The 25,312-nt window shown below is 49.7% G+C and overlaps 11 protein-coding genes across 11 annotated transcripts; 4 read left to right on the forward strand and 7 right to left on the reverse strand.

The window, feature by feature from the left end:
* Positions 1 to 374: 374 nt before the first annotated feature.
* Positions 375 to 1,266, forward strand: KY384_003014 (uncharacterized protein; the record flags this gene model as incomplete). Its single annotated transcript, XM_044811535.1, has 6 exons — positions 375 to 449; positions 473 to 529; positions 580 to 595; positions 684 to 809; positions 932 to 1,144; positions 1,232 to 1,266. The coding sequence occupies 6 exons, from the start codon at positions 375 to 377 to the stop codon at positions 1,264 to 1,266; spliced, it is 522 nt and encodes a 173-aa protein (XP_044670668.1).
* Positions 1,267 to 2,020: 754 nt separating this feature from the next.
* Positions 2,021 to 2,519, reverse strand: KY384_003015 (uncharacterized protein; the record flags this gene model as incomplete). Its single annotated transcript, XM_044811536.1, has 2 exons — positions 2,021 to 2,385; positions 2,441 to 2,519. The coding sequence occupies 2 exons, from the start codon at positions 2,517 to 2,519 to the stop codon at positions 2,021 to 2,023; spliced, it is 444 nt and encodes a 147-aa protein (XP_044670669.1).
* Positions 2,520 to 3,493: 974 nt separating this feature from the next.
* Positions 3,494 to 3,966, forward strand: KY384_003016 (uncharacterized protein; the record flags this gene model as incomplete). Its single annotated transcript, XM_044811537.1, has 2 exons — positions 3,494 to 3,752; positions 3,803 to 3,966. The coding sequence occupies 2 exons, from the start codon at positions 3,494 to 3,496 to the stop codon at positions 3,964 to 3,966; spliced, it is 423 nt and encodes a 140-aa protein (XP_044670670.1).
* A 1,670-nt stretch (positions 3,967 to 5,636) lies between these two features.
* Positions 5,637 to 7,532, reverse strand: KY384_003017 (uncharacterized protein; the record flags this gene model as incomplete). The annotated part of the gene is made up of 1 exon (XM_044811538.1): positions 5,637 to 7,532. One exon carries the CDS (start codon positions 7,530 to 7,532, stop codon positions 5,637 to 5,639), a length of 1,896 nt encoding a protein of 631 aa, XP_044670671.1.
* A 1,110-nt stretch (positions 7,533 to 8,642) lies between these two features.
* Positions 8,643 to 11,024, reverse strand: KY384_003018 (uncharacterized protein; the record flags this gene model as incomplete). Its single annotated transcript, XM_044811539.1, has 4 exons — positions 8,643 to 8,941; positions 9,057 to 9,379; positions 9,519 to 10,584; positions 10,832 to 11,024. The coding sequence occupies 4 exons, from the start codon at positions 11,022 to 11,024 to the stop codon at positions 8,643 to 8,645; spliced, it is 1,881 nt and encodes a 626-aa protein (XP_044670672.1).
* Positions 11,025 to 11,952: 928 nt separating this feature from the next.
* KY384_003019 (uncharacterized protein) lies at positions 11,953 to 13,838 on the reverse strand (the record flags this gene model as incomplete). Its single annotated transcript, XM_044811540.1, has 2 exons — positions 11,953 to 13,566; positions 13,623 to 13,838. The coding sequence occupies 2 exons, from the start codon at positions 13,836 to 13,838 to the stop codon at positions 11,953 to 11,955; spliced, it is 1,830 nt and encodes a 609-aa protein (XP_044670673.1).
* Positions 13,839 to 14,618: 780 nt separating this feature from the next.
* On the forward strand, positions 14,619 to 16,399 carry KY384_003020 (uncharacterized protein; the record flags this gene model as incomplete). Its single annotated transcript, XM_044811541.1, has 2 exons — positions 14,619 to 14,880; positions 15,132 to 16,399. 2 exons carry the CDS (start codon positions 14,619 to 14,621, stop codon positions 16,397 to 16,399), a joined length of 1,530 nt encoding a protein of 509 aa, XP_044670674.1.
* A 203-nt stretch (positions 16,400 to 16,602) lies between these two features.
* Positions 16,603 to 17,673, reverse strand: KY384_003021 (uncharacterized protein; the record flags this gene model as incomplete). Its single annotated transcript, XM_044811542.1, has 3 exons — positions 16,603 to 16,943; positions 17,274 to 17,388; positions 17,449 to 17,673. The coding sequence occupies 3 exons, from the start codon at positions 17,671 to 17,673 to the stop codon at positions 16,603 to 16,605; spliced, it is 681 nt and encodes a 226-aa protein (XP_044670675.1).
* Positions 17,674 to 18,885: 1,212 nt separating this feature from the next.
* KY384_003022 (uncharacterized protein) lies at positions 18,886 to 21,336 on the forward strand (the record flags this gene model as incomplete). The annotated part of the gene is made up of 3 exons (XM_044811543.1): positions 18,886 to 20,068; positions 20,121 to 20,488; positions 20,758 to 21,336. 3 exons carry the CDS (start codon positions 18,886 to 18,888, stop codon positions 21,334 to 21,336), a joined length of 2,130 nt encoding a protein of 709 aa, XP_044670676.1.
* A 376-nt stretch (positions 21,337 to 21,712) lies between these two features.
* On the reverse strand, positions 21,713 to 23,012 carry KY384_003023 (uncharacterized protein; the record flags this gene model as incomplete). The annotated part of the gene is made up of 2 exons (XM_044811544.1): positions 21,713 to 22,678; positions 22,728 to 23,012. The coding sequence occupies 2 exons, from the start codon at positions 23,010 to 23,012 to the stop codon at positions 21,713 to 21,715; spliced, it is 1,251 nt and encodes a 416-aa protein (XP_044670677.1).
* Positions 23,013 to 23,696: 684 nt separating this feature from the next.
* On the reverse strand, positions 23,697 to 24,998 carry KY384_003024 (uncharacterized protein; the record flags this gene model as incomplete). The annotated part of the gene is made up of 2 exons (XM_044811545.1): positions 23,697 to 24,917; positions 24,972 to 24,998. The coding sequence occupies 2 exons, from the start codon at positions 24,996 to 24,998 to the stop codon at positions 23,697 to 23,699; spliced, it is 1,248 nt and encodes a 415-aa protein (XP_044670678.1).
* Between the last annotated feature and the right edge of the window lie 314 nt (positions 24,999 to 25,312).

Genomic DNA, 25,312 nt, shown 5'->3' on the forward strand with positions numbered 1-25,312 from the left:
CGCCGGCCATGTTCAGGCATGGGCCATGTACGCAACACAAAGTGCCCAATGTCGATCAGCTTAAGCAGTGCGAAGATCTCATAACATAGCTGGGTCGTCAGTGTCTGACATTTTTTGGTCAGGGGCTTATATCATAGCACAAGCTAGCGAATGGCGTGGCAGGGGACTAGAACAGCGCGGGCAGGGGGCCTTCAGCCTTATGATCATCAAGTCGTGCCAGCCAAGGCCAGCCCACCTTCGAGAACTGTCTACATAACACCACCGCCCTCTTGCCCTGTTCGCCAAACACCTCCAATTCCCTATCGCGAAGCTCTGAGATCACTAAACTATCCTTACGACTGATTGACGCCTCCAGACACCGACACAATGGTATTATGAATCCCATAAGGCCCTCCACATCTGCCCCACCGCGCGTCGCACGACATCCAGGCGTGCATGGCTACGAACAAGTACTGATCTGGATTTACTACAGGCCGACTCATTGACAGAAGAGCAAGTCTCAGAGTTCAAAGAAGCGTTCTCGCTCTTCGTGAGTGGTTGATCCACCCCAGATTCGCGATCGCACTGATACCCTGATAGGACAAAGATGGCGATGGTATTGCCCTCCTTTCCACGCCTACCCTAATCTGTGCCTACCGGCGTCTCCGAATGGATACATATGCTCACAAAAAGTTATCTGGCAGGCCAAATCACAACCAAAGAACTCGGCACCGTGATGCGCTCGCTGGGTCAGAATCCCAGCGAATCCGAGCTGCAAGACATGATCAACGAAGTGGATGCAGACAACAACGGCACAATTGACTTCCCAGGTATACCCTCAGTCGCTCGTCCTCCCCTTTTACTCCATGCAAGATCTCTCCGTCCACTCTTCTTGCCCACACCTGCGTTCAGCGAGAACGAGGCTGAGAGCTAATACACTCCGGAACAACAGAATTCCTCACCATGATGGCCCGCAAAATGAAAGACACAGATAGCGAAGAGGAGATCCGAGAAGCATTCAAAGTGTTCGATCGGGACAATAACGGATTCATCTCTGCCGCCGAGCTGCGCCATGTCATGACGTCTATTGGAGAGAAGCTGACAGATGACGAAGTTGATGAGATGATCAGGGAGGCTGATCAAGATGGAGATGGGAGGATTGATTGTGCGTCGTCCTTTCTCTTACGGCATGCGATCGATGTGTACTAGTGATGAGAATAGAATGGGGATGCTAACGAGAGTCGTATTGCAGATAACGAGTTCGTGCAGCTTATGATGCAGAAATAAGGAATCGAAAATGTAGAAATGGTTCAAGATCGTCATGGTAAGCGGAAAATGGGACATCGACCGCCAGGAGGTTGTGACGAGGAACGATATATTGCGACGATGGCGAAAGAAAGGGAAGCTACGTGGCTATCCTTATTTCTGCGCTTTTTCTCGACTTCATATCCCTAGAACATACTTATTTCTTGATTCCTTTGGACTTTCATAAAGAAATCCTCCATGTTTGGCTGCTTCCGTACTCCTTAGTGACAGCTCAGACTCCCTCCTTCTAAATTGGTGGACAATATTTGCAATCCCAAGAAAACTTCACCAATTTTTGCTCTTGAATTTTTATGAGAAATCAAATCTAGGTATCTTATAACTATCGAAACTCTCAAGACGACAAGCGCGGACTCCTTGCTTATGGATCTCGGGCGAGAAACTGCGCAGAGGAACATGGCTTCAACGGGCTCTATAGTTATTTCAGTGGCGCACCTAGTTATCCCTAAGATCACACATGATCTTAGCTCTCGAAATCGCAGAAACAAAGCAAATGCAAAAATAGAGTTAAAATATGAGGAGTCAACCGAGAAAGTACGACAGAACGAGAAGAGGAGAAGGATAGAGAGCGACACCTCTATGATCAATATGCCGATGGCAGTGTAAAGTTACATTACAGCTTTCCCTGGGTAGCTTCAAGATCAAGTTGAGCCTGATCGTCTGCTGATGTCTACCTACGCTGAATAGACAAACAGCTTATGCACTCCAAACCTTTTGCTCAAGCCTCAGGGGCTGCCAAGTATCGCTTCTCAACACCGCCAACGTAGGTATCTGGGGTCGCTTCGCCTCGCTTCTCGACCCCACCGACGTAAGTGTCTGGCGTCGCCTCGCCTCGCCTCTCAACACCGCCGACGTAGGTATCCGGGGTCGCCTCGTCTCGTTTCTCGACCCCGCCGACGTAAGTGTCTGGCGTCGCCTCGCTTCGCCTCTCAACACCGCCGACGTAAGTATCCGGCGTTGCCTCGTCCCGCTTCTCGACACCGCCGACGTAAGTGTCTGGGGTTGCTACGTCCCGCTTCTCAACACCGCCGACATAAGTATCCGGGGCATTTTCTGCAGGGTTGCGGACGCCTAGTGCCTTGTCTATGACCGATCAGCACTATTTAGCCCTACTCGTTAGGGAGATGAAATGATTCACCTTTCAGAACAGCTGGCAGGGCTTGAGTACCCATGGCGAGGAAGAGGGCTAAAATCGAGAGGGCTTGTTGAAGTTTCATGACTGTGACGATGATGGACCTTGTGAGGGTTGATCTTGAGGTAGGATAAGTGTGATGTAATAGGTAATTTGGAAATTCTAGCAAGATTGTCTCTGAATATGCTTCAGGAAAATTACGGCCTTGAAGGGGGCTTTTGTATTCAAAGTGCTGAGGAATATTTCTTTCGTCATCGGGCCTCCGCCTGATCAAAGAAGCTGGGGTTCATGTTGATCTTTCCACAAGTATGCCATTGACTGCCGATTGATGCGCGATGACTCTCTTGGACTGTACTGATTTCTCGTTATCCTTGAATTAGATCTTTCAGCTTTGACCCGCGGAAATTCATGGCTCACAGCTTCAACAGCTACCGCGCGGCCTTCCAGAACGAGAGCATTATACGTGCCAGAGCGTCCTTTTGGATGCAACTTGACGCAATCTTGTGGATCGTGAAGCACCATGCTACCATCATGGGTGTCTTGATCCGAACTCAAGTGGCGAAAGGCGGAATAAAGTAGTAGCAAAGGCATAGCAACCACGTTGATTGCATCAGTCGGGTGGGTATCCGCCTTTGTGGGAGGTAATAGCCTCAACAATTGTCATACCGGATCTTTCGGCTTTACATCTACAGTGATACCTTCTCTTTTGAGGAGTTCTTGCCACTTCATGACACTTCGCTCAAGCGATAACGAGGTTTTTGTGGGGTTCCATGCCGCCCTATGCAGGGTCTAGAGATGTTGTTGCAGTTCCGATGCAGGCACGGATAGCGGCCTGGAGAGAACTTATGAACTATGTCATACTCATTGAGGAAGTAAACTCGTCTACGCTGCCGTTCAGAGGTATGAGCATGTCATCACGAAACCATCGGCTCCGAGAAAACTTGAAAGTCGACCCAATATCGCTGAGTAAAAACAATATTTTTACTGAGACCTTTCTTTTGACTCAAATACAGCTTGTCGGTTGGAACACCTTTGTGCACCCCTCGATCTTCCCTTACAATGTCTTTATACAGTTTCTTTGGAAAGACAAGTAATCTACAACATACGCTAGACGAAGAGAACGACCTCTGTGAACAAGACCTGTTCATAGAGAAAAGCCCTTCATTCGACATTCACAAGCGTTCAAGCTGGCCGCAGCTCCAATTCATTGGCATCCACCTGATACTGCTTCTTTTCAACATCGCCCTTTTCCTTTTTCTCTGGCGAGCTAGCAAAAACCACATCACAGAAGGTACATATGTGCCAAACCTAGTCTCCAGTACGTCGTCCATTCAAAGTACCACCAACAAATTCTGACACTTCAAAAAGCCCCGGCCAGAAACGCCATCGCCTACGAGGCCCAGCAATGGGATTCCGAGAACGTCTTCTTCAGTAACGGCTCAGTGAACCCCAACCGGGGATTCGAAGGCTTTGGCCCCCCTTCACCCCAATCCGATGCTGCCTGGACAGAGATCCTGCAAAGTAGCCCATAACAACATCTCATGATTATCTATCGATCATTGACCGCTTCTCAGACCAAGACATCCGCCTCTCCGCTTCGGAGCTTGGCGAGTATCGTGACATGCCCGGTCTCGTTGAGCTCAGCGATGGATCTGGATACTACGCCAGCATCTCCGCCTACCATTCTATCCACTGTATGCGATCTTCCCCCAGCCCCACCCCCACCGTCTAATAAAAAGAGCGCTGCTAAGCAGGATTGGGGATCAGGTGTTAAATGGCTCCATCACGGGATGTATTTCGACCATTACTATCCGAACAGGACGGAGCGGGAAGCGATGCTGATTAGACACCACGGTGGTATGTTTCGCTCTATTCCCCGTCCCCGTTCCCTCTTCCTCCCTCCGAGTGTTACGGAACCTTCTCCTTACACAACATCTTGGACTAGAGCATTGTCTCAACATCCTCCTCCAAGCCGTGCAGTGTAATCCAGACTTGAGCATTCTGCCTATGCAATGGGCTGCAACGTAAGCTACCCTCCCCCCTTCCCCCCCTCCTCCTACTCCCAACTCCCAAACCCCCTCCTCCCCCTTTTCCCATCAAACACAAGAAAGACCCCCTCTCTTACCAGAACTCCTCACAGAACATCCATCCCCATCGGCCTAGACAACGGCTGGCACCAATGCACATCATGGTCTCGGCTCGACGAATGGATGAGAGAGCGGAGCGTAGATGTGAGGGCGCCGGGTGCTATTGTGCATCCTGTACTTGGTGGGTGTCCCTTCCTTGCTGAATTTCCTCTTTTCCTTCCTTCTTTGTTTTTAATTTGATGAATATGAGCTGTTGCATGGGCTGGATTAGGATGGGTTGGGGGAAGGGGAAGAAATATGCTGATCTTGGACATACAGGGGAAGCATATAAGGACAATAGACAGGATAATGGGTTTGTGCATGATCATCTTTTAAGTGAGGAGGGTGGATAAAGTAGTGTGTGAATGGGTGGGGAAGTTGGGGTTGGAGGGTAGGAGGCAGAGCCATTTGTCTGATGTACCTATTTGTTTATCCTCTGAGAGGAGGGGGTCTCTTACCTTTGCTATGGTTGCTCGGGGCTACATATTGATCGTCTCGTCCATAGGAGCCTTGTGTGCACTGGGCCTGCTGGCCTGATGCAAGTCTCCTTCTCTTTGCTGAGTTCACAACTATGAATTTTTCATCGTTTTTCAGCATCTTGCATCATGTTGATACCGGGAGTCTTTTGAACCGGGAAAATACAAGATCTTCGACAGAGTAGGCACGGCAAGGGTCAGATTGGCTATAAGATAGCCAATGAAGATTTCTCAAGTGTCGTAAACGTCTAACTTACACCGAGCCTCCACCGCTGCACAGAGGTAAACAAGACCCAGTATACCTGCCCTTGTTGGCGTTCCAACACCGTTAATTCTTAAAACGCCGCCTTAAATGCTTTCATACCACAACCCAACACCTATACCGCTTGAGTAGACAGAACGCTGTGCGGGAGCGAGATCGAATTGAAGCGATGCAAGAGCCTCCCTCAAATTGAAAAGAAAACATCGACGACAGTTCAAGGCCTAGAAGCACGGCCAGCCTCCCTGGCAGCGGCCTCTTCAAAGTATGCGCCTCGGTATTCAACACAAACCTATCCAGATCCACCACGTCCGGCTCACTGAAGATCAAATAAAAATACTTCAATGTCTCCGCCAACCAAAAACTCTCCATGCTATCCTGCTGCTCGAGTTTCCCCCCTCAATCGTGACGTCCATGACAGCCGAATTCGCGATATCCGTCCTCGTCGCATTCTCGATTGCGGTGAACATCTTCCATGCTTTCTCCGGCAGATCCTTCGCGCCCGTGAGCCGGTAGTGTATGAATACCGATTCGATGGCTTCAGGGCGGAGAATGTATCGCCGGTCGCGGAAGGCGATGAAGCCGGGTCTGAGGCGCAGATTCTCCATCACGCGCTCCACGGGTCGTTTCTTCGAGTCGCCCTCGAGGTTGTCGATGGAGGGGGCTTTCTCCTTGAGTCTCTCCTCCCACAGAGTTTGGTTCCACTTGCAGTCGGAGTTCATGTTGCACGGGATCATTTCCGAGAATTCAGGCATGATGCCCGTGGGCATCGTCTCGTAGGCCCAAATGCAGCCGTCGACAAGTTTGCGGGCCATGTTGAGGTGTTCGGGCTGATCGAAGAGCTTGGAACCCATGCCTACCATTCCGCCGGCATAGCAGCCGAGATGCTGGGCATTTGCCTTGAAGTGGGCGTTGATGGGTTCGCCTTCGCTGCTGCTGACCGTGGTATCCCCTGGAAAGAGTATGTCGGCGCCGTCGGGTACCATTGGCTGGAAGAAGATGTGGTTCATGGCTGCAGTGATGGCGTATTTGTACATTGCTTTGTAGTCGACTACTTCACTTCTACCGCCGAGGAGAAGATGCTCTTTCGGAAGGTATTCGTAGAGAGAGTCAGCCATACCGCTGAGTGTGAAACCAGTGTCTTTGAATGTGAGGTGCTTCGAGTTGACTATGGTGGGCCAGAGACCAGGTAAACGGGTTTGAGATTGGGCTTTCTGGAATTCTCGCATGATACGATCGACGGCGTCGTAGTATTTGGGATCTCCTGTTATCTGAGATAGGCGCGTAAATTCGAGAGTAAGTGATCCGACCTCTGCAACAATGGTGTGAGGACTGGCTTGTTGATCTGCTCCATTCAATGCTTCCCGCCAAGACCACCGCGTCGAAGGCATTCGGTTGGGGGTGTCGAAGGCGCAATACAGTAGCTCACCAATTTCGGTTGCCTTTTCAAGTAACTCAGGGTATTTACCTTCACTTATGTCGTATGCTCCTAAAAATCCTCCTAGATACCGAATAGTAGTCTCGAAGACATTCAATTGGTGAGAGGTAGAATTATAGAAACTAATTTTCTTCGCGGCGGCAACCGCCTCCTCGAACTCATCTTTCATGCCCATAATCCAAAGCGTGTCAAGAGTATCGACAAGCGTGGCTCCCCAGCCTCCGAAGCTCTCCTGTGAGCCGCCTGACTTGGGCTTCAGCTCATCTTTCATCCAGGCATGCTCCTTATACGCCCCCCATGAGCGGGCGAAGCTCTTCTTCACAGCGTCCAATCTCTCTATTCGGGTTGCTTTCGCACCCTCCTCTTCCTCTTCGAAGTCGTATTGTAGCTTCGGTAACGAAAGAGGCGCTCCTTTGGGCAGCTCTTGGACCAACTTCACGGGATACTTGGCAACAAACTTCTTTCCAGCGAAGACATGTTGCCCTGAATCCCACCTATTCACTTCCCCACCTTCTGGGCGTGTTGTTGTTTGATCAGATGGAGTCTCAATCTGTGGAGATTCCGCGGCGCCAGGCACAGGTGGTCGAGGCTCTGATAAGGTGGAGGAAGGCTGATCGGCCGCTGGGACGTTAGAGGACGGGGTTTCTCCTGTCAATTTCGCATCTTCAGGCTTCAATTTGTGTCGAATGCCCACAGGCAGGTTGTGTGACCCTGTCCAGTATGTCGAGAGTTGGTAGAGCGTAAGGGTGAACAAGCCTAGAATGGTCAAGGAGGTGATCCGGCGTCGAGGGAGCAGCATGATGGACGTGTGAGGTCACGCGACATAGACGCCGCAAGCCTCCTGTAATCTTCACTTTATCATGTTGTGGCTCTTGTCGTCAGACTTGACCTCTGTCTCCCAATTGAAGTCGAGCAGATGTGGCCCAGTCCATCGTGGAGGCATACCTGGCCCCCTTGGCCCTTGGCATTGAAGTTATGGGACGATCTGATAGGGCATTAATGAAACCTTATATGCCGATATGCATAAAAGCATAAAAGCTTAGCTTGAGTGCTTAGTGCGGGTAAAAGGGGTTTCTCCACTGATCGTGTATGTGAGTTACTCTACGATATACAGAAGCATTAGAAGCTTGTCGTCATCCAACACTTGAGAGATATACACGATGACTGCTGACTTGATGCGGATAGGAAATTAAATTACGGTTCTGCCATCACGAATCCCACTGACTCCAAGTTGAGCAGTAATCAGTCACCCGTAAGCTCATTGCGGTGGGCGTGCTACTGGAAAACTTCGCTCTGAAGGAGAGTGCCTTTTTCTCTTCTCTTCTAAGCACGTGTTCCGGGTACTCGACCATGGAATCATTCAAGCCGAGTCTCAGAAGCGATTTCGAGTGAGTTGGGTCCACGTGAGGATCTTCGCACCCGTCATGTACCGCTACAAATCTCAGGTATAATTCTTCCATACAGTGTAGCGCTGGTACGCTATTCGCTCGTCGGATAGCTCACCGAGTGCTCTCCGATCTGCCGGCTGCACAGCCTCCGTATGGTAAGAATAGAAATGTCTTGGATATATATGCGACCCTTCGGCTGTCGTCATCGGGAATAGTAGGCCTACATGTGACTTGCATTGGCGTGACGACGTGGGGTTGCGCAAGGCATACTGTACTGCTGGGGTGATGGTGGAACACTTTGGGAGACGGGCAAGGTGAGCATTGCAAGTTGGGTTGAGTTCAATGGTAAGTATATACATGTAACTCGGCACCTAACAAGGTGATCGATTGTATGCTCGCTGAATGAAGGCGAACATCGGCGCTTTCCCATGGTATTGAAGTGACCGCCTGGCTATGCAGAAATGGAGATTTCAAGTCATGCGTTGAGACGAAAGCAAGAATGCTGCTCACCACCTCGAGCCTTACTTGTCGCGAAACAGGGTCCTACCTGAAGTAATCGCAGGTCCAAGATAGCCATACGGTACGCTGTATCGAGGGCCAACATTGCCACGCTGAGCACCATTAGTGTACCAAAATTTGTTTTGCTTTGGCATTTCCAGAAACTCGCAGTCTGCTGACTGTTGAGTGACGACGGCCCCCGCTCCGTGACATGTCATGTCCCAAGTGAGAACCTTCAACTGCGATATGCAGGCCGTGTTGACACCTCCTTTGTCGACAGTGATGTTGACAGGACCACCGAAATTGCCTTGCGCGCCGCAAGCTACAAGATAAAACCCAGATTAGCCATGATCGAGAAACAAAGACGCCCAAGGGTTGCTGCAGTAAAAAGAAGACGAAACTTGAAACCAGGCGAGATACACTCTCAAAGAACGTACCATAAGCTCCTTCGAAGAGGAGTTCTCCAGTTGTGAGGTTTTGAAGTAGACTGGTTATCTTGTCTCCGTAATTCCAATTCATATGGCTGAAATTGTCGAGTGTGAATGCGGATCGATAATTGCCGCTATACCACCACGCGTCGCAGACCCCAACGCTGTTGTAACCAGTCTTACAGTCTTTCAGGTCTATGTCATCAGCAAGCTTGCTCCCATTCGTCGCAAGCTGGTGAGGATCTGTTCCTTTTCCTAGCACTGCATAGACGTTGTTGCCATTGAGTGTCTGCGAAATAAGATAAGTATTAAACGCATAGTACCTATCGTTGCTTCTTCATTAGCCACGTTTCGAATGCTTGAGATCTATGAGTATTCTAGGTTCAGAATTACAAGTATTTTGGACCTCTGTCGGTGTGAGGCTATCATTTCTCACACCAAAGGAGACAGGGTAAAGGATCCATCACTTACAAATAGCCGGCTTGTTCTGGCAGTGACTGTGGTTTGGAAGTAAAGTTACCTTGTTCAGCAAAGGCTAGAAACTCCGTGACGTTTGCCATGACTGACACAAGCGTTTGGTTCAAATTGCTTTGAACCCCTTGCAAGACTGTTCCGAAATCGTTGGCAAGATCGGCCATTTGCACTACCTGAGACTCTGCAGAGCCTGTGGGAAACAGAAATCTCCCAACGTTAGGAACCGTAGCCAGAGCGTTAGATAAAACTTGAGCCCCAACCTGGAACGCATAGCTGAAGGCACTGTGGGAAGCCCAGACGCCTGCAATACCAGGAATGATGGAAAAAACAGCCTGAAATGCAATTAGAGCCCACTGAAGGTCGACCTTCATGTCGTCTGGCGGATCCAGAATTTGGACAATCTTGCCAATATTATCTGCCGCAATACCTCCTGAGTTGCCCACTGCTAACCACCAAGAATAGAAAAAGGCGTTGATCGCATATATGTTGTATGCCACGTAAAATGTTCTGGGATCTTGGTTGACGGCGTCACTTTGAATGGCCGGACAAGAGCTCGGCGTAATCACAGAGCAGTCAAGCCCAGGGAAATGATTCTGTCGCAAGAAACATGTCGAAAAGCCTTCTCCTTGGTAGCATTGGTTATTCTCAAGCCAGTTGTTGACATAGTCTGTCAATCTAAGCTGGGCCCAGCAATCATTGGATCGCCCAGTCACGAGATCGGAGCAATTCACCTGATCGGAATTGGGATTCGGAGCATTGCCAATGTAGCCCGGCTGAGTACCCGAAGTCGTGTTGGTTTGAGGTGTGGAGTTTGTAGTACCGGTCACATTTTGGGTTTGCTTTGACTGAACGGGTAAAGCCCCTGCTACTACTGGGTTTGCATTTGCGTTCCCTGTTGTCCCAGTACCGATTGTGTCTTGCCGTCGTCCTAGTGACTGAGAAGATCCATCAAGTAGCTCGTCTGTCTGGACCCTTTTGTCCACAAGCGGCTCTTCACTGTAAAAGGCATCCTCGTCCCATCCCGATATATCATCTTCTAGCGTCGAAAAAAGTGCCACTGGGCCTGCAGTGGATAGTCTCAGTGCTGCCAACCCGATGAGGGTGTATCGCGTTACATGTGTGGAGAGCATTGGAATGGGTGAAGTTCACGTCTATGGATAAAACCGCCAACGGTAGGTAGTAGAGAGAAAGATAGAAATAAGGCAAGCATGCTATGATGTAAATAGAAGCGGTGAGCCGTCAAGAAACACAAAGCAAAGACTTGGACAAGTACAGCTAAGCCACGCGGTCTGGAGACGGGGAGATGAGACCTCTTACATATGAGATGCTCATGCCGGAACAAAGGAAACCAATGGCAGACATATAGCGCTTACGATTGCCACTTAAGACTTCGGAAACACGGGGGATGGTCGATTTTGGAGGATCATGGAAGCCTCGTTCAAGCGCGTCTGACTCTATGAGACCCAATCCCTCAGATCGACTCATGGAAATAATACGGTCCATGATCGCCAGAGACAGGCTCATAGATCGCATACTGCGGGTGCCCCACGTCAGCTGCCACAAGTGGAGCTCACTGGATGTGACTTGCCTTGGGACGGCTCCTGTAAGCGCAAATCCTGGGGTCCCCAACCACGACCGAGTCAAGACTCCATAGGTCTTCGAAATCCCCGACGGAGTGGATGATTGTCTCATTATCTAAGTGTAGATTGGTGGTGTGGGAAAGTAAGGCTACTTCTCGTTAGATTTTGTTTTCCTTTGAAACATCCGAGACCAATTTGCGAAGACGATCGCCCCGTATTCTTCATGCGCCTATGCGTTGGCCTTGAATGCCCCACGGGTGCCCCACGGGGGATGCGGCTATATCGGTGCTATATATCATAAGGTAGCATTACCAGCTGTTTCTGTGCCTTAGGAGCAGCTGCCGGAGAGACGCTCTAAGGAAACTGTGACAGATAGTCAATAGATCCAAAACTAGAGACTGCCCAGAAGCCATACACGGTCGCAAGTTGTCGATCTTAGAGAACGATACATTGATTTTTTGCTTGAGCGAAGCCCTGCTTAAGTATCAACTAGACGGGTGCTTTCGAAATAGATCTATACCGAGTATGTTGAGTCGAGCAAAGTCAATCCGAAAACAAGCAATTAGACATTTTGCTAAGTGAACAGTACGAGACATGCGGTTGACATTTCATACGACTACCTGCTTGTGAACAGCCATGCGAGCCTTCATGAGCTACTTTACAGAGCAATGGCCTCGTCGGTCGTCAATAGCACCACCTTTCGAATCATACATCAGGGTGTTCGCGTTACTTGCAACTGTGAGGCTGCAACGTTGCTCCTAAATCATCCCATATATTCATCACATATTTCGTTTCAACATTCCAGAGACATGCACACAGCGGTTGGTGGCGCTGCGTACTGTGCTCAATTATCAGTACGACTCGCCTACCTCACTCAATTTTCGTGTCGGTGGTTTCCTCTCAGGGGGGCCCATTTCAGTCCCAAGACTTGTTCTCCTCCCAGTACCAAAACCACTCAATCGACTTCGGGCCGCTGGTATGGCTGAGGTCGCATCCGGCTTCGTAAATGTTGACCTCCTAGAAGGTGTAGGGGTCACAACTTCGTCAGGATCTTCCTCGTCTGTGTGCTGTAATTGGCTATTGTAAAAGCTGCTTCTTGACAGGCTTGCCGAATGCCCGTGGCTACTGTATGCGTTTGTGTAGGATTCACCAACGGAGGAGCGAGGTCGACGTGGCTCGGTCTGCGCTATCGTCGACCTTGGACCTGTTAATGCCCCTGGGGTTCGTGGATCTATTGATTGTCTACTACTAGGACGGCTTGTGTTTGACGTCGATCCACCAGGCAGGCGACCAAATGACTGACGCGAGGAAAGACTCGCACGAGAGCCTGGTCGACTATGATATTGATCACGGCTTGGTGGCCTGCCAGTTTCAACATCTTTGTTGGGACTCGGCTGAGGGATGCCAGATGAAAGCCGAGATGAAGGTCTGTCTGTACCATGAGTGACGGCAGATGAGAGTCGACTCGCAGGTCTTTCATTTGGAGTATGCGCCCAAGAGGCGTTGCTTCCACCTGAGCGTTTCTTGTTGCTTCGAACGGTTACTGTAGCTGGGATGAACGATTGGCCAAGAGCTGAGCCACTGCGTGGAGACGCTCGAGGAGGTGTGGAGGTAGGAGCGGGCAATTTTGAACGTGCAGAATGCACTCGCTGCTCGAGTGATTGCATCTTGTTCATCAGACCGTGTAAATGATAGAGCGAGCCTGATTGTGCAAGCCCAGGCTGCCGCGGAGCAGTGTGCGGACGGCTCGTGATTTTCGTTCTTGGCACATGTGGCGTTCTCTCGCTATTGACAGGTATCATTGGTCCTTTGGAATACCTGGGTGGGCGCGAGGTCGTATGCGATGGTTTCGGAGTGATGTTAGAGTCAGCAGCCTGCTGTCGTGAGCTCGTTGAGGGTATGGCTGCTTTCGTTCTGTTGGTTGGATTTGACTTCTCCGATGTGGGCGGCGACGGCGGTGTCAGGGTTTCTGAGACCGTGGATGAGGCTGATTTCGTAGGTGGTGTTGGAATTGTAGGTGAGGATACTGACGTGGCTGGCGATAAGTCTGACAGAGCTGACTGGGGTCGTCCTGTGGCTGATGATGGCTCCCACTTATTTTGCCGCTCAATGATATCTTCTGCTCTTCTTAATTTGTCCTGACGAATCTCCGCTTCGATCCTCAGATCGCTGAGCTCGTCCCGAAGTCTTTGCGACTCAATCCGCAGACCCTCCCGTTCTTGTTCACCAATCCTAATTTCTTCCTCTGCCATTACTCCTCGCTCAATGGCGACACTGTATTTAGATTCTAAGTCTTCCAAAGACGATGTCGTATTCCTTGCTTGTCGTTCCATGTCATCGTTAGAAACTTCAATGTCACGTAAACGATGCTGAACCGTTCGGTTAGTGTCTCGTAAGTTCGTAATCTCTTTCTGTAATGCATTTTGTGCGGAATTAGCCTCAGATTTTGCCTGCTTATATTTATTCTAGCAAATCGCCCTTATCAGCTCCCTATACGTTCGACACATAGTACCATGCCTACCTTCCATTCTTCAACCTCATACCCAAGCCCTTCGACTTTCTGCTGTAATTGCCGTTCTCGTTTCTCCGAAGCTTCAACATCCTTTTCTAACTCGGCTTCTAATTCTTTACTGGATGCTTGAAAGTCGGCGAGTTCAGCTTCGAGTTGTTCATATTGTGCTTTGTAGTAGGCTAGGTTCTCTTGCGCCGGTGGCTTGGGTGAATTTGTTTCAGCCATCTCTTACTCAAACAATTTATGAACCAGTGAAAGTACCCGCGGGCTTATCTAAAGGACTGAGAACGCCGGTTCTAGAAGTATGCAATGAAAGGCCAAATGTGGCCGCTGGTGCTCACAGGGCTGAGGCCGTTCAGAATCATGAATCGAGCCTATATCTTCTCTTGAGGTTCGACCATAGTGCCTTGCCCTCTTCCCTGCTTGTGTTAGTAATTAGTAGGACCTTGCGCGATGCGTCACCATTGTCACCGACGTCAATGAAAGTTTGCATGTAATTGTTTACGTGCCAAGCTTTCTGGCTAGCCTCACTCGTTACCCGGCGACTGGGACATTCTTTACCATCTGGCCCCAGCCCCACTCAGTTGTTGTGAATGTCAACAGAAATACAGATCTATCTCATATCTCTTCCAATGTTCCTATTCTGCTTGTTCTCGTGCCCTACCCGCTTTCTATGCTAAGCAGTGACCATGGATATCCTTATCATACTACCATCATCAATAGCGCTAGATCTTGATTCAAAGTGCTGCGACTAGGTCACCTCGTGCATGATAAGATGCAGCCCGGCAATAGATCAGCCAATGAATCCTCTAAGCCGCTCGATCTCGGTCTTACCATTTCTGTACGAATGAGGAAGGTGTTCATGTCGCTGGGTGCCGATGATCAAAAGCCAGATGCCAAACACTTTTATCTGTTTCTACTTCCATTTCACTTCGATATATGACCTAGCGTGTGTTCGTCCTTCTTTCGCGTTTGTTACCATTTAATAAATATATGTGACACATGATGCTTGCAGTTAACAATGGTCGGTCCTCAGGCGAAGACGAAACCGAAGATGATATCTTGGAGAAGCTCGGCTACAAGCAAGAGCTCAAGCGCTCCTTTGGCGTGTTGGGGATGATTGGCTTCAGCTTCAACATCGTGAGCAGCTGGTCAGCTCTCGCAGGCGTGTTGATCATTGGCGTGCAAAGTGGAGGGCCTCCAGTCATGATCTACAGTTGGCTGGGAGTCTGCACTCTTACGCTGACTGTGGCGTATTCGATGGCAGGTATGAGTGACTTGTTCTGTCTCCAGAGCTTGGTCTGATAGTCAGCTTGAATCCAGAGATTTGCTCTGCATATCCTGTTGCAGGCGGACAGTACTCTTGGGTTGCGGTGCTTGCTCCTCCGAGCGTCAGTAGAGGCATGTCGTACGTTACTGGGTGGCTAGTGAGTTTGCACCAACATTTTAGCCCAGAGAATTGAGTAACATTTTTCATTTTAAACTACTGACTGAGTAAGCTCAACATCGCTCTCATAGCCATGAGTGCCACAGTCAATTTTTTCGTTGCGAATTTCGCTCTTGGAATGGCAACTCTCTCGTATCCCGAATATGTGATAGAACGATGGCACGTCGTCTTGCTCACATGGTTGGTCATGCTTTTCAGCGTAACGTTGAATATTTTCAGCCGGAAGCTGTTCGATCGCCTGTCGACATACATACTCTTCTGGAACATCATATCCCTCATTGCAATCCTCATCACAATACTAACTACCAACCAAGATAAGAAACCAGCTCGCTTTGTATTTTCTGACTTCCAAAATTTTACTGGCTTTGGTGCTAGTTATGCCGCAATTATTGGCCTTCTTCAAAGTTGCTTCGGCATGTGTTGCTATGATGCACCGGCCCACATGACAGGTAAGATATTGCCCACAACGATCTGTAGACACCCGAAATCGTCTACACAAGCTGATAAAGTGATAGAGGAGATGAAGAATGCATCGAAAGATGCACCGAAAGCCATAGTCACGTCAGTGTACATTGGTGCGGTTACAGGCTTCGCCTTTCTTATCGCGGTATCTTTTTGCATTGGCGATGTAGAAGCAACAGCGAAATCCGTCACTGGCGTGCCATTCATTCAGATACTTTATGACTCCACCCATTCAGTAGTGGGAACCTGCTTTCTAACGTCAATGGTCCTTTTCGCTACATTTGTTGGCACCACATTCTTGACGGCTGAGTCCTCGAGGACATTATACGCATTTGCTCGAGACAATGGCTTACCCTTCTCGAGAGTCTTTGCAAAAGTGGCGGCGAAGCAACAAGTCCCCATCAACGCAGTCCTCCTATCGGGCTTAGTGCAACTGATTTTGAACGCAATCTACTTTGGCACGCTTACAGGCTTCAATACTGTAATCGCCATCGCAACTGAAGCTTTCTACCTCTCCTATGCGATGCCAATACTAGCGCGCATTCTTGCATTCGTCACTGGCCGGGTCCAGCATCTACCAGGACCTTATTCACTTGGACGATACAGTATTGCGACTAATCTTGTGGGTCTTATATTTCTAACATTTTGTGCTGTTACTTTCAACTTTCCAACGCTGGCTCCCGTGGAGAAGGACAATATGAACTATACAAGCGCAGCTCTTGGTGTTATCGGATTGATCAGCCTCGTAAACTGGATCACTACAGGCCGGAAGAAATTTAAAGGACCACAAATAACGAAAGGTGATGCCCCCGTGCTTGCACCTGGCACGTATACTGGGCGACTCTCAAACTCGATTTATAATGAGGCTAAGGTATAAGCACCATTCATGGAAAATTCAGTTCGTACAATCAGGCAATTTTCATGATGAATACTTAATTGTTTTGATGAGATCTTATTGCTCTCAAGCAGGCTCCTACATCACGCGTCTCCTTTTTACGGCACACCGTGCCCATGACCAACCCCAAGCACAGACTCATCCTTAGTCGCACTCCCGCTGGCAGCTTTCATATACGTTGTTGATCAAGGTCCACTCCCCGGTCCTGGATCGCCTGCCAATCCCTTGCCACCAGGCTCACCGCCTGGTCTCAGATCGTCGGTCAAGGCAAAAGCGCCTTGCTCGGTGACCTTTTTGGCACTCTCGTAGGCATCGGACGCGGCTTGTTTGGTTTGGTCGACGAGAATCTGACTGCTATAGATGATGTAATTAGAATGTACTACTTGATGAGATGAAGTTGAGGAATGTTCTGACTTGATGGATGGAAAGAATTTTTTAAGCGTCCATTGGATCTGTTTGTCTTCGGAATCCAATGGGTTTTCCGGTGGGATAGTATTGTGGAGATTCAAGGCTTCACGAATGGACACTAGACCGAACAGGCGATTGAGTGCAAATGTAACGAGATCTCTTCCCCTACACTTCGCACCACCACCGATAGCACCCTGACATCAAGCAATGGCTACTTGCGTACTCCAAAATCCAGTGAACCAATGAAAGTGAAAAGCAAGTAGTGATGCTGATGTTCGGTGAGCACAATCTCCACACATAGTCTTTCAAAACTCAGCCTGTAGCAACTACCTATTATTAACAACAAGATAATGGCATCATGAATGACTCTAGAAGTGGCTGGTAGCATTCGATTACATGTAAGGAGTGCAATATGCTCTTACACCCAGAACGACAACTCACTTCCTACCATAAGATGCAGATACGTCTGCTGGGTCGCTGGTTGAGTAATATGTCTGATTTTCGTAGTCAGGTGGCCGTAGAACGACAAAACGAGCATACAGTGCAGAGTCGTGAGCAAAAATCTGTCCCAGTATGAGCTTTTACACGACTTTTAGAAATTGTCATTCGAATCGTTTGCTTACGTTTATGCACCTCATGAGCTTTGTTGTTGCCTTGGAGCTGGTGGCAAGGCTGACTTTTCGCAGGTAAGACTGGGCCATGTTGTAGTGCCTGAGATTGCCTGTCTTCGGCCTGTTTGTCGTGAAAAGACCACTTTCCTCAAAAATTTCTTGAGCACAGTCTCGAGACTCAAGCCAGTGCTGAATCTTTGACTGGTACACGACGTCTTCCAGCTGATTTTCAATCATGATAGCCACCTCAGGAGTCCACATGAGTGCCCTGAACGCTAAAGGGGCTGTGTACTTTTCACACAACGTCAAGGTCGTGGAGGTTGGCTTTACCGCTACATATGCCTGGGTGCGAGCGGCTAGTTGAGCATCGTCCACAGGCACTGCCCAAACCGGACTGATCTTGTTGTTCATGCTCAATGTTCGGAAGTGACAAATGATGAATAGATTTTAAGTTAGAGGATGATGAAGCAAACTTAAATAGACTTTATTTGAGCTTTCATTCACTCGATCATTCAATACACGTATAGTTTCCAGAAGAGAAAATCATGTTACTGCATCTCTACAAGCCTGAAAATTTGACGTACCTGTTGCAAAGCTATGCTCTGGGCCGGGGAGATTATAAGACTGTATCGACCAAGATGCCAAGCAAGAACTCGTTGATCACACGAGTCTCATTATCAAAGGAACACAAGGTGGTTGCAAGATCTTGGTGTCTAGCAGGTATAAACAATATTATAGAGCCTAAGACTCATGAAACATACAGCGCTCATGGACAAGAGTGCTGCGTTAGTGGGCCTAAGCCTCAGAGAGTTCAGTTACTTCGCTTCCTTCAAACAAGCTGTTGAGAATTGTGTTCTCTCCATTCAGGCCAATGCTAGTAGTCGCGCTCGGTGTTAACGATGCCACGAACGTGGCCGGTCCAACGTCAGAGACGTGGCAGTCATAGCCTACGATAGTGCTTTTGATCACCAAGTAGAGAGTGTTGATACCAGCGAGAAAGACTAATCCCATTTCGGTGATGGGCAGTAGTTCTAGAACATTGTAAATATGGTAGTCATCAAGCCATCACTTAGCGTCAGCTAGTCTTGCATGTTACTATACAAATGAAAATGTAGGCCGGCTGCCAATCATGGCGGATGGTGAGAGAGCTGGCAGCATTAATCTCGAGAATGAGCTGACTTGCTCGGTGAGTGATCCAACGTAGAGGTCCTGCTTCATCGAATGTCTCCACTAACGATTTCAACCTCCTAGATCTGCACCGAGGTTCTCTACCAACCCCTCACCCTGCTCGACTGCCTTCATACATTCTGTGGCTCCTGCCTGAAAGAATGGTTCTCCTGGCAGGCTTCGTCGGCGACTTCAAGCAAACCCAACCCGTTCACATGCCCATCATGTCGCGCGTCTGTCCGCGACACACGTCCAAATGCTACCGTGACCACTTTGCTAGAAATGTACCTTAAGTCTAATCCCGGAAAGAGCAAATCGAAGCAAGACAAGGATGCGATTGCTGAGGGTTACACGCCAGGGGAGAATGTGTTGCCAAAGATCAAGAAGAAGAGAGAAACAGCAGAGGAGGTAGAGGACCGCAGAATGGTTGAAGAGGCCAGAGAATTAAGCTTGAGAGACGTCGGCCTACGAAATACTGGGTATGAGAGGGGTGTACGGCATCGAGCAAGAGAAGCTGCAAGAGAGGCCCAATCAAGAGATGTGAATCGCGGAGGGGGACCTACAGATGAGACAGCAAGGGCACGGGAAATCGAGCACCAATCTAGTCTACGGTCTATCGTGAGCAGGTCTGATCTAGGTGACTCGGAGGATATGGAGGAAGAAATCCTACGGCAAATCATGGAGGATGGGATACTCGACGGCATCGATTTGCACAACCTTGATGTCTCCCAGGAAGAAGAGCTTAGTGAAAAGATTGCCGATGCCTATAGGCGACGACACCGGTCCCATAGGAGACCTAGGTCAAGAGACGACCGATCCGTTGATCAAAGGCCGGCTTCTCAAGACCATGACCCAGCAGCAGAGCAGGGTCGGTCTAGGAGGCAAGCAGACTCGGGGATTTCATCAGATCGATCTACACAGGCGGCCCATCCGCCAGTGTCGAGACCACATCTTTTAGAGGCTTATCCTAGATCGCAAGGCCATCAACGTAGGACTTCGAGTGAGAACCGAAGTCGGACAAATCCTACCCCTCCTTCCCATTCACGCACCGCACTGGACACCCAAACGCAAGCTGCTAGGTCTGCCACAGACCTTGCAAGTCGACAGCACCAATCCGAACGATCGTCGTCAGGGCGAAGCGAGGCATCCCATCGCCCCCAGCAGGGCAGCAGCCCAGAAGTTCATCAACTCAGTCCACAGTCAAGAGAGCATTCTCATCAAGTATCTTCGTCAAGGAGTTCGCAAGGACGGGCCAATAGCTCTCCGACGGTAGCAACTGCTCAAATGGCCTCAACACCTGCTACTCAATCGCCAAGTCCGAATTCAACAGTGCATGCCGTAGAGCAAATGCGCAATCGGTCCGCGGACAATGCCGTCGAGAGCCTAGTCAGACTACCTCAATCTCAGTCAGATGCTACTTCCAGCTCACGCCAACTTCAGACCTACACTGAGCCATTCCTTGATTGTAGGCGGTGCGGCAAGCATAGTATTGAGTATGAACTGCACTGGAACTGCAGCCAATGCGAAAGCGGAGACTACAATATATGTCACCAGTGCTGTCTCACTGGCAAGGGTTGTCTCCACTGGTATGGTTTTGGCAACGCAGCAAATCAGCGATTTGAACGCCAAGCACCGTCAGGTGGCTATCCTTCGAATCTCGAGCTCCCTCACCGACTGCAAGGCCAGAAGTATCTCCGTCCTCAAGACTCTGCCCGTTCGACGACGTCCTCCAAAGCGACAACGTCCAATCCAGCATCGCGCCTTCAATCCGGCCCCTTCTGCTCCACATGTTCCGCCTTCACGCCCTCCTACTACTGGCAATGCGGTATCTGTAACGAAGGAGAATGGGGTTATTGCAACCCATGCGTTAACCAAGATCGGTGCTGTACGCACGCCCTTCTTCCAGTAGCTTACCACGCTCCACCAGCTGCGCCCTCAACCCCATCAAGAAACAGAACCGCACCTGGCTCCCCACGAGACCTTGCCAATAAGCCCCCAGCCCCACCCACCTCCCTCGAAGTAGGCTACCACCCCCTCCAAATCTCCACCCACTGCGACAACTGCACCTACCCGATCCCACCCTCCACAACCCGCTACCACTGCCCCACCTGCAACGACGGGAACTACGACCTCTGCTTCCCGTGCTACCAAAAGCTCCTAAAACGCGGCATCATCACCCCGGAAAACGGCCCAAAAGGCTGGCGAAGATGTCCGAACAAAGGCCACAGAATGATGATCGTAGGCTTCGAAGACGGAGTAGACGGGCAGCGACGTGTCATAGTCGAAGGAGTGATCGGTGGCTGGGCACTGGACGAGAGCGCAATCACGGACTTCAACACCAACACCAACACCAGCGCCGATAGCGGAGGGAATAGTGGAAAGGCAGAACCAGAATGGAGCTGGCGAGAAGGGTCAGAGAAACGCAGGGCGAAGACCGTGCATAGGCATTCTGCCTCCCATGCCTCCTCCTCTACTAACCCTACAGCTACCAATCTCGAGAAGGTGGGTGGAGATAAAGTCTTCCCGCCCTCAGGGGGCGTGGGTCTCCGCGTAGTAGCGCTGTGGAGCTATTGGCCGCAAGAGGGGGTGGAGGATGAGCTTGGGTTTCCCAAAGGGGCGGAGATCAGGGAGTGTGAGAATATCAATGAGGATTGGTTTTGGGGGATTTACTGTCGCCGAAAGGGGCTGTTTCCTGGAGGCTATGGTCGGGTTATTGGACGTGTGGGGATGTAGGGGGGATTGGACGCTTTATAGCATTCACAGTATGCTTGGGGCTTGGTTACAAGAAATGTTGATGTTTGGTTGATGAGACGCTTGAATGAGAGGAACTTAGATGAAGTCCTGAATATGATGATATGTAATGAGCGACGAACCCATATACAAAATCAAACGAAGCTACTGCCTGCAGTATGATGAATGTACAGCAAACTTGTCGCCATGTAGCGAGCCAACATATGTATGCCTGCCTTTTCCTTCAATATGCATCCTTGATACCAAACCCTCCGCAAAGTACATCGACCTCCTATCACGATTTCCTGTTATCATATGCACAATCTCCTTCTCCAATCTTCACACCGATATCCACTCAAGCTCTCAAAGCCTCCTCAACTCAATCCCTCGCAACAACATAAATCTCCCCCGAATAATCACTGGACATAAACAAGCGTCCCTGACTATCAAAAGTCATCCCAGTAGGCCGGAAACAATTCCCCGGACACCTCGTAACATCCGCATTGTGAAAGATGTCATTCGTTGGGTTAGTTGCCTTGACAGCCCTCGGCTGCCCATCTACAAATGGTACATAGCTGATTTTATACCCCGTCTTCGCATCGCGATCCCAGCTCCCGTGGAAACTAACCCATCCCTCCGTCCCGCTATTATTGAATTTGATGTCTAGAGGTGCTTTGTGCGCACCGAATGTCATCACAGGTGCAATCGTGCCTTCACAGAGGTAGTCGTATTTAGAGCTGTTGCTAAATGGCGAGCCGGTGACGAGACCCTCATTGTTGGGGAGTGCGGAAACGAGCCAGGCCGCGAAGCAGTTAGGGTAGCCGTAACTTCCTCCCTGGTTCTTAAACGCGTTGTCGAGAATGGTGCCGTGGAAATTCATTTCTTCACCGGGATTGTCTTGGTGCACGTCCACGCCGTCGCGGTCGAATTCATCGACAGAGTTCTCGACAGAATAGATACCGTGGGTGACAGGGTGTTCAGCGACACCGACAGAATTGCGGAGTCCCCAGCCTAGACGCAGACCGTCCGTGATGAAATCATAGCCTCCGGTTGGAAGTTTCGTAAGGTCAAAGGCTTTGATTTGGCTGCGGCCAGCGGTGACGTCGGCGGCTCCGGGATCGATGTTTGCATTGCTGCCGCGGGACACAACGAGATTGTTGGGTGCAGATGGAGATATGAGGAGAGTTCGGGTATTGTGATCGGTGTTGTCCATTCCCCGGACGAGTGTCGTTGCATCGGCGCCGATGATTGCGTTGGCAGGATCGTAGGGCCAAGAGAAGGCTGCCTCAGAAGACGAGGCATAAATAGTTCTTCCATCTGCGGAAAGTGCGAGGCCATGATTGAACTATGTTAAGTCTCAGTTTCTGTGGCCAAACTAAGAAGTATAAACCTACACTGGCATCCTCCTTCAGGACTTTCCTCGAAGTCTCTCCTACGCAATTCCCTCCATCATCCTCAAGTGTCAGAGCAGTGATACCATGCCCAGACTGTAGCACGATGAGTCTCCCTGCTGAATCGAACTGCAAGGATCTAGGGTTTGAGATGTTCGTGGACACAACAGACCACTTCCAACCGCTCGCAGTGATAGGCTCGATATCGTTGACAGGGTTGGGACTGCCAGGGCACTGAGCCAAGACAGTGCACAGCAAAGGGAGCGTTGCGAGTACAGCGTGAAACATTTTGAAGCTTGATATAGACTGGTAGCAACTCAAGAGAAGAGCTGAAGCTGTAAAGACAGACAAGTTACAAGTCAAAAGAAGGACTTAAGTTGGACCAAGAAGTAGAAGTGTTAGCAAACACGAAAGACGTGATCACGAAGAAGCAATTTCCCCGCTTGAGGGAAAATTGTGATGAACAATCCGTCACACATGGAAGGCGCGACCCCGCAAGTATAATAACACATTCCCTGTCGTCGTCGGCTGTATGCACGGACAGCTCCTCACCCTTGCCACCCGGCGCTTGTGCCCAAAGCCACCCATTCCATGATGCTGAGAAGCCGTTTGGGTTGGTGATAGCTGTGAAGAAGGTTCATGTGCCTGTTCTACACATCTCGCTCATGTTCGCTCGAGATGTGCTCGGACACTCCGAATCTAATTGGTCCGAGCTGATACGGCAAAGCCCGCCATCATCCCTGCGAGAATATCCAGCTTTGATGTTCGCAGGGTCTGAAATTAGAGGAAGCGGATGGTGAATCGTGACTGCTCAGACTTACTTAGCATTGTTGAAGGAGCGGACTGCTCTTTCCCAGCTTCCATCTCACGTGTTGGGTATGGAAAACTTTTCTGACGGGTACCGGCATGCAATTTCTAGGCAATTTCGTACGCCATTGTAGCAAAAGATCCAACTGAGGCGTGATCCTTCCCTCAATCCCTATTGTAGACTTGGTGGTTGATATTTTGGGAAAGCATGTTCACACCCTCATTTGTCTTGTCTGCCGCAAGCCGCACTTGATTCCTCACCTCCGTCACCGCTTCTCCAGCAAGCTCCTTGCCCTTTTGAGCCAGAGCTTCTGAGTTCGGATATCGCCGGAGTATTTTCAGTACTGCATAATATAGCTGGATGATGACTTTATGCACGGCCTCTTTCACAATCATGGTGGTGCCATGGCTAAAGAACCCTTTCAGAAGCTCTCCATGCAAGCCCTCATAAAGTGACTTGACGCCCTCATTCCTCGCGATCTGAAGGACTATAGTGAATATGTTGCTTTGGCCTTGGTTGCGGGACTGGACTCTAGTAGGTCCAACATTCATCTCACTATCCTCTTGACTACCTCTGTGTGCCTGCATTCGCGTCTTTGCTAGAGAGAAGGGATAAGTAATGGCAGAAGCTATTGCTTTACTCAAAGCCGCGAGTAAGAATGTGGCCTGAGGTGGAGTATTTGTCCTCTTGTCGCGTGACAAGCTGATACGCTTGAGGTTCTCGTAGAGGAAGAAAGTTAGTGAAGGGTTGAGCGTGAGGATCAACGATGCGGAGTATCCGGACCAGAAGCCCTGTAAGCCTTTTTCTTGGTAGATCTGCTTAGCGATTGCGCGAATAGAGTCATCTTTATCCGGATGGTCTGCTTTACAGCTCTGTAGTATAAAGTTGGTCTGTTTGCGAGTCACAATAGTCGCGATTGGGGTCGTAAGAATTTTGGTAAATGCTCCTGCGACGAATCCAATACCCAGCTCCTCCACGGCCGGAAGATGCTCTCTATGCGGTTTTCCTTGAGGCCGCATTCTTGTTTGATGTAGGAAATTGTAAGCCAAGAAGAACAGGAACGAGTCAGCGATTGTCTTGCCGGTGTCTGATGTGGCTCCCACATAGAGACCCCTGATCCCACCTTCATCTTGGTAGATCTTCTGTACAATTTGTGGAATAGACTTGTGACCTTCCCTGTCTCGTACTGAAGTCTGCCGCGGCGACTGTCCCTGAACTTGAAGCCTTGTGACGATCAAGGCAAGCGGATAGGTCGTGACGTTCGATATTGCTGCTCCAGTCGACCCAGCTATTGCGTGACCTACTGCTGGTAGTACAGGACCGCTCAAAAGAGTAGAGGATTTCTCGGAATTTTCTTGAATCTTGTGATAGAGATCAAATGCGTCCTATTGGGGATTCAGCTACTGTCAAGACAACTTTGGCAAGCAGTTCTGCGTTACCAGCTGGCTGTTGTAAACTTTAGCCATGGCCGTTGTCAAGAGGTCGCTTCAGCCAAATGGGAAGGCGACCTGGTATGGACTTGAGCCCACTGATACCAAGGAATGACATCGAGACAATGCCCACGAGGAATGATGAAGATGTCGATAGTCACGAAAGCTCATGAGGGGCTTCTCCAGGCATGTCTGCCGTGTTTCCGAGGCACAGCAGTAGCTCATTAGGTTGGCTAGACCTGGAGGCGCTCGTCAATGCAGCCGCTAGTTTCGGTGGTACATTCCGGGGTCTCCCTAAAACGGTAGCATCAACTACGACCCTTCGACAAATTCCAAGAAAAGGCCGCGTA

Source organism: Bacidia gigantensis (assembly GCF_019456465.1).
Source record: "Bacidia gigantensis strain McMullin 20006 chromosome Unknown contig_180, whole genome shotgun sequence".
Taxonomy (NCBI): Eukaryota; Fungi; Ascomycota; class Lecanoromycetes; order Lecanorales; family Ramalinaceae; genus Bacidia; species Bacidia gigantensis.